The sequence below is a fragment of the Nanorana parkeri genome, unplaced genomic scaffold (assembly GCF_000935625.1).
Source record: "Nanorana parkeri isolate BGI_ZX_2015 unplaced genomic scaffold, ASM93562v1 scaffold1364, whole genome shotgun sequence".
Taxonomy (NCBI): Eukaryota; Metazoa; Chordata; class Amphibia; order Anura; family Dicroglossidae; genus Nanorana; species Nanorana parkeri.
The window spans coordinates 54834-61976 of record NW_017307632.1 but is presented as its reverse complement, the minus strand read 5'-3'; the positions used below and the strand labels follow the sequence as shown (position 1 = coordinate 61976).

Sequence of the window (7143 nt, the reverse complement as noted above, 5' to 3'; positions counted from 1 at the left end):
GGGAGGTGATACTACCTTTTTCTGTATTTCTATACAAAAACCAGAAAAGGTGTTTAAGGACATTGGAGCCCAGCTTCCCTGATTTAAAACTAACCTCAAAAAGTGAAAGCCTGCTTTCTTAAAGGGAACATATAGAAAAGCCAATTGTGCCTATGCAGTGATCAAAAAAAAAAGTACAATTTTCCTCTTGAAAAACAGCAGTGCACATCTTTATATATGATTGTGCTGAGGCATTCCTGTTCAGCGTCATAACTGTGTATCTGCAGTATGAGCTCATTTAAGGAACTGCTGTCTTATTGCTAATCTTACAAGATTTTTCTTACTGGAGGGGAAGCTGGACCTGAGGACATGCAGTACAAGTATCTCCCTGCTTTTGCTTTATTGGTTATGTGGATCCTTGATTTCTGCAACTTTCTTACTGCTTTCTGGATATTTTTCACCCAACAGTCATGAGGGAGGCAGCTCTGTCCTGAAGAAGCAAAACTTTGATACCACTATTATGCCGTTTCTACAGGTGAAGTCAGTTGAATAACATCCTTCAAGATAAACTTAAAGGGTTTTTTTTTTTTTTTTTTTAAATGTTACCAGGTAGGATTTTTATGGCAAAAGAGGCTTCCTTGCCTACTAACTTTTTTTTTCTAATCGTGCATAAAGCAGCTTATGCAGGAGTGCTCTCTGAATGCTGTATGTGCTGGGAGTAAGTAACTACTTTGCGACTGCATGGAAGTTTGGTCATCTCTGGCTGGCCAATCAACACCATGAACTTTGAACCTGGAGAAGAGCACTTTGGGAGGCAAGTGTTGCATTATATACTGCCAACACACCCCAGTGTGGCCCAAATTCCACATATCACAAACTGCCACAGCAGCATTTGCCTTATGGCATTGGGGTGCCAATCATAAGCATAGTGCATGTGCACATGCATGGGGCAGCACCACGTTACCCGAATGCAAACATGTTGTCCCAGCTTTAAGGGCCCATACAAACCGCACCAGAATATGAAGTTGTGAAACGTCTGTTATGTTGCACATTAACCTGCATTGTGTTAAGGCAGCTCATTCATTTAAATGGATTGCACCAGAATGCACAGAATGAAAAAACTAAATACACAAAAACCAAATACCATTTATTCCAATGCAGCCCACAACAATGCACAGTAGTGTGTTACCATGTGTGGTGATTAGCTGCAACACAGGTGTGTTGTGGAGGCGCATTGGGGTGCCATTCAAAATGAATGACACTGTAGGGCATCAATATACATAATGTGCATTGCCACAATAGTGTGAATGGGCCTTCAAACAATGCCTTTCCAAGCAGCTGATTTACTCATGCAAAATGTCTATCTCCCCCATGTCTGTTAAGGTCCTCATATCACCCTGCTCTTACCAAGAACAGGAGATTTTTTTACCCAACAGCCATTAATTAGGTTCAGGACAGATCTGATGCTGATTGATGACTGAGAGGTGACTCCAGCTCTCATAAAGGACACATGGATACACTAGGCCCCAAGTGCTTCCAGCCTACAAAAATTTGTAAATGTGGATTTCCCAAAATATGAGGCTGGCTGAAATGCTTTCAGGCACATAAAAGCATGTCTTCCAATCCTTCTGACATCTTAACTCAATTACATTTCATCCTAGCTTACACCCACAGATACAATGTGGGGAATTTATCAAAACTGGAGCAGTGGTGCATGGCAACCAATCAGCTTCTCTCTTCAGTTTGTTCAGTTAAACCGATATGTAGACAGTCTGGCTGTTTAGGTGACATCAGGTTAAACGGTCAGCTCTGTACAATGCCCCTGCATTCCTTCCCCACTACAAATAAAAAAAACAAAAACCAACCAGTCAAGGACAACAGTGCTGCTCATCTCCTGTCCCTCAAATGTGCATTCACATGAATAAACTTGTTGTGACTAGTGATGGGCTCGGGCGTGTTCGCAGCTCCATGTGCCGAGCCCGCCAGGAAGCTGACAGCGCTGCAGCGCCAATCATAGGTACTGAGACATTTCCCTGCAGCTGCGGAGCGGGATAATGTCTCAGTACCTGTGATTGGCGCTGCAGCGCTGTCAGCTTCCTGGCAGGCTCGGCACGTGGAGCTTCGAACACGCCCGAGCCCATCACTAATTGTGACCAAGAGAATTTTCCTAATTTTGGCTCTTCTGACTATTCCCATTCCATGAAAATGGTAAGATTGTGTACAGTCATCCAACTGTCCTGTAATTTCCAAGGGAACCCTTATTCCTATAAAGAGTGAAATCTTACTTGCACTCACCCAGACCAACTAATTAGAATCGATCAACCACTGGTCTCACTTTAGTAGAGTCAATTTTGATTGGTTGCATTTAAGAACCACCACTCTTCCTGAATAAGGCCAGATCTACACAGCTTATCAAATATATATATTAGCATATCACACCTTGATCAGAGACGATATCATTAACCCACTTGGCAGCAGAGCTCACACTTTCAGTGTTCGTTACATTGAGTATTGTTGTCTGCAGCCTGCTGGAAGCCTCCTTCTTCAGATTTTCAGCTCCCATCTCTGTCAAACAAGCAGCCAGAACCTTGAGTCCACGTTTGTCCAGTTGTTTAGCCAACAGTTTTCCAAATCCTGAATCACATCCAGTGATGAAAACATATTTATCTGTGAGATTGTCCAGGATCAGACTGTACTTGTACCATCTGTACAGAAAGATTAAACCCAAAGCTACCAGCAGGAGGAGCCACATGATGAAAACTCAAGATACCTATATTAACACATGAAAGGCATTAGATATTAAAAAAAACTTATGCCATAAAGAAATACAAGCATGCGTTTCAATCTCCTGCAGATTTTTACATCATGCACCTCAAAAATGCCTTAATGCCATAGTTGCCAACATCTTAAAAAATGCAAATGCATTGGATATTTGATAATTAGGATATTTAGTAATGAGAGATTATACTTTGCTAATCAAAAGTATATCTAAGGTGATCTATATACAGGAATTCAGAAAACTTTGCTGCAGATTCATACCGTTCTATGTTCTCCTTGATTTACCATGTCCTTTCAAGACTGATTTCTGAACATAAGGGTCTACATTCATTATAACCACTTGAGAACATTTCAGTATTCTAATGAGGAAAGAGTCTGCACCCTTTTAAAAGAGGACATATCTTCAGTACCAGTCTGTAATACCGCCACTAATGAGGGCACGTTACACATTAGGAATTTATATGCCACAAATGATTGGTTAAGACTAGAATTGTTTTATTTTCTCCATTACTTTTCCATTATTTTTGAAATATTAAACTGTACTGTCTTTTTGAAATATTAAACAAGTTAATTAAGAGATAAGATAAAAGTTTTAGTGCAGAACAACTTTTTTGGTAGTTAAATAGACCAAAAAGATGGAGAACCGAGGAAGCAGAGGCATTTGGTTCCAAATAAGGGACAGTTGGGAGGTATGGTAGATGTTACACGGTACACAGTGTATATTGCAGGAGTAGGCAATCTTGGCGCTCCAGCTGCGGTGAAACTAAAAATTCCATGGGGCAATGCAAGGCTCTGACAGCCACAGGCATGACGGGATTTATAGTTTCACCAAAGCTGGTGTGCCAAGGTTGCCTACACCTGGTATAGTCCATCATTGCAAATATGATTGCACCGTTTACATACAACTAGGGATGCACTGATACTTCTTGTCAAGTACTCACCGATACCAATTACTTTATTTTTTAGTGTCATGTGACAATTTTTCAAAAACAATAAAGACTAATGATTTTAGGACAGTGGCGGAGTGCCACGCCCAGTCACAGCTGCAAACGCTGCCACCCTGGTAGTTCTGCCACTGACTCCAGGCTGCAGAGGGACTACAAATCTCAGCAATACATTATACAGCAATGCAGAATACCATCAGCTATAGAGGACTACAAACCCCAGCAATACATTATACAGCAATGCAGAATAATATGAAGCTACATACTCTGTGTTGCTCACTAGGGTTATGCAACATCTCAAGAGGCTGTGCAGGGTCTGACAAGGGCTGTGCGGGGTCCCAGGAGGCTGTACGGTGTCTTACTAGGGCTTTTCAGGGTCTGAAAAGGTGCGGGAAGGAGCAACAGATGTGTTGCCAAACCAGCGCTGTAAACTTCTTCACAAGGCTGCTGGGAGGTCCCAAGCAAACACAAGACCTTACCGCAGCTGAATCTATTTAAAGTGCCTGGATCAGCGCATTGTCAGAAGTACAAGTCAGGAGTACGAGAGAGAGACACAGAGAGAGAGAGCGAGAGAGAGAGATTGATTCAATAGAGCTTTAACCCTTTCGCTGCCAAGCCCTCCGGAATATTGGCTATTCACTCACTGCTGTTTGGGCTCTATGAGAATAGGCCAAACAGAAACTAGTAGCCTGCCGGAGGTTCGGCTAGGCTGATCCAGATATTGGATCAGCTGAGTCAAACTCTCTCTCTCTCTCTAATGAGTACTCACCCAAATGCTCCGATACCTCGCACGAGTACTTCCTGTATCAGGAAGCCGGGCAGTGCATCATTACACACTGCCCGGTTTCCTGATTGGCCAGGAAGCGGCTCCATGCTCTCTCGTCACTTGTGATGAGAGAGCATGGAGCAGACTTCCCGGCCAATCAGAAAGCCGGGTAGCGTGCAATGACGTGCTGCCCGGCTTCCTGATTGGTCAGGAAGCTAGCAAATCCGGAAGCCGGGCGCAGTGTAATGACGCAGCGCCCGGCATTCTGATTGGCTGGGAAGCCGGCGTCATGCTCTCTCGTCATCTCATTAATCATAAGATTAAGAAAGTGACCTTAAAGCATTAGTTTGTATTGCTTTAGAAAAAATGTGACCTGTCCCTTTAAGAAAAAGTATCGGTAATTGGTATCTGTGAGTACTTGATCAAAAATATCGGTACTCGTACTCGGTCTTAAAAAAGTGGTATTGGTGCATCCCTACTCATAAATATTCCACGGTCAACTGTTAGTGGTATTATAACAAAGTGGAAGCAACTGGAAACAACAGCAACTCAGCCACGAAGTGGTAGGCCACCTACAATGACAGAGCGAGGTCAGCGCATGCTGAAGGGCACAGTGCGCACAAGTCGCACTGTGCCCTTTAGTTCCAGTGAAGGGGACTCTTAAGGCATCAGCATACCAAGACATTTTGAACAATTTCATGCTCCCAACTATGTGGGAACAGTTTGGGGATGGCCCCTTCCTGTTCCAATAAAGACAGGGATGAGCGAGTTTGGGGTGGATGAACTTGACTGGCCTGCACAGAGTTCTGACCTCAACCCGACAGAACTCTTTTGGGATGAATTAGAGCAGAGACTGCGAACCAGGCCTCCTCGTTCAACATCAGTACCTGACCTCTCAAATGTGCTTCTGGAAGAATGGCCAAACATTCCCACAGACACACTCCTAAACCTTGTGGACACCTTCCCAGAAGAGTTGAAGCTGTTATAGCTGCAAAGGGTGGGCCAACTCAATATTGAACCCTACGGACTAAGACTGGAATGCCACTAAAGTTCATGTACGTGTAAAGGCAGGCGTCCCAATACTTTTGACAATATAGTATATATACATATATATACACTATATTGCCAATATAGTATATATAGTCTTCTGAGAAATAGTACACTGCATGTGTCCCCACTGGTATTTCTTAGCATCCTGTACAACTACCACCCTATTTACCCTGTCTGCAACAGGCACACGTTTACTAGTGATATATAAGGAGACAAAAGACCATCAGTAGCAAATGAAAAAAAAATAGGCACAAAGTGTTTTCCAGTAGTTTTCAGGAGTCCCTCTAGCGCTGGTGCCAGTCTCTGATCCAGCGCTGACTGCTGTGTCCCACACTGCCTGTGTGGGTGCACGGTGCCTGCATTGACTTACCCTGTGTCTCGCCTCTTCTCCTGACCAAAGATTTCTACTGCGCATGCACCCACCTCATGATCCTTTGCGGCCGCCCGAGAATATTCAGAACTTCGGAAGGGAGCGCACGGCGGACACACGGGTAAGTTTTAACCGTTTTGGTAACTTTATAATTGTTTTTAATGTTTTTGCATATATCTGCTGCTTGCTAGCAGTAGCTATATGCAAAAAAACGCAAGGGTTTAATTATACTTTAAAACAAGGGTCATTTCCAAAGACAAACTTGTTCCAGAGTAAATTGTTGAAAGTTAGATGAAAGCGTACACAGTAGTCACCAATGGATTTATATTGCAGAAAGTGTATTGATTTCTGCTCAGCTACAAGCAGTTATTATGGATTTGCATTGCATGTGTTCATTTCAGTCTACACAGTGGTGCGTAGTATGAGATATTGTCGTAATGTCATGTGGTTTTCTGCTATGGGAACGGAGCTCAGTAAATTCCTAAATTAATTATAAATGGCATTGTTGTAATGCATCTGCTACTTGAGTTTTTCTTCTACTATCTGAAGCTCAGCAATGAGAGAAGCTGCTACAGTCAGAGTGCAGGACAGTAGCCATGGAGGAAAAGCCTACTGTTGAGCCTAGCTAGCACTTTAGCCTGACTATTGCTCAAAACCTGAAGGATGCAAACTAAGCATATGGTGGAAAAATGCTGGTCATTTAATTTAAACCCCCTAAACAGCTATACCGGTAAAGGAAGACGGTCAATACTTACCCTTTCTGTTGTTCTTGCTGCCAAAATGCTGCTCCGTTAATAATAAATCCTCAGGCGAAATCTGCTTGGAAACCGATACTTCTGGGAGTGTTGCTCTCCTGGGTTCCCGGTAGCTGTCACGGTTCCTTCTGCTGAGCTCCATACAGGGCAAAGTAATGATGTGGAGGTCAGAAGGGGGAACCACTGAGCACTGTGGGGGACCCAGGAGATCGACACTCCTGCAAGTGTTGGTTTTCCAGAGGACTTCACATATCTTGTTAATGGAGCAGCTTTGCACAGGTGCAGGTAATGGGAAAAGCAAGTATTGACAGTTTTATTTTAAATAAGTATGGCTGTTTGAGGGGTTTAGAATTAATGACTGGATAGCTTTAAACAGAGGCTTCTTCTATACAACAATATGTCAAAGTCAATAAATCAAAGGATTAAAGTGCACTGAACACTTGATTTCCGAGGGGGAATCTCTCTTGCTGGATATAGTATTGTGAGAGCTGTTGCCCACAG

The 7143-nt window shown here is 43.1% G+C and overlaps 1 protein-coding gene across 1 annotated transcript in view; it reads right to left on the bottom strand.

Moving 5' to 3' along the window:
• Nucleotides 1–2749, bottom strand: part of LOC108797895 (retinol dehydrogenase 16-like) — an 8043-nt gene extending 5294 nt beyond the window's left edge. Inside the window, exon 1 of the mRNA XM_018569592.1 lies at nucleotides 2419–2749. Coding sequence (XP_018425094.1) covers nucleotides 2419–2731 — 313 coding nt within the window. The 5' untranslated portion in view covers nucleotides 2732–2749. The remainder of the gene's footprint in view (nucleotides 1–2418) is intronic.
• Between the last annotated feature and the right edge of the window lie 4394 nt (nucleotides 2750–7143).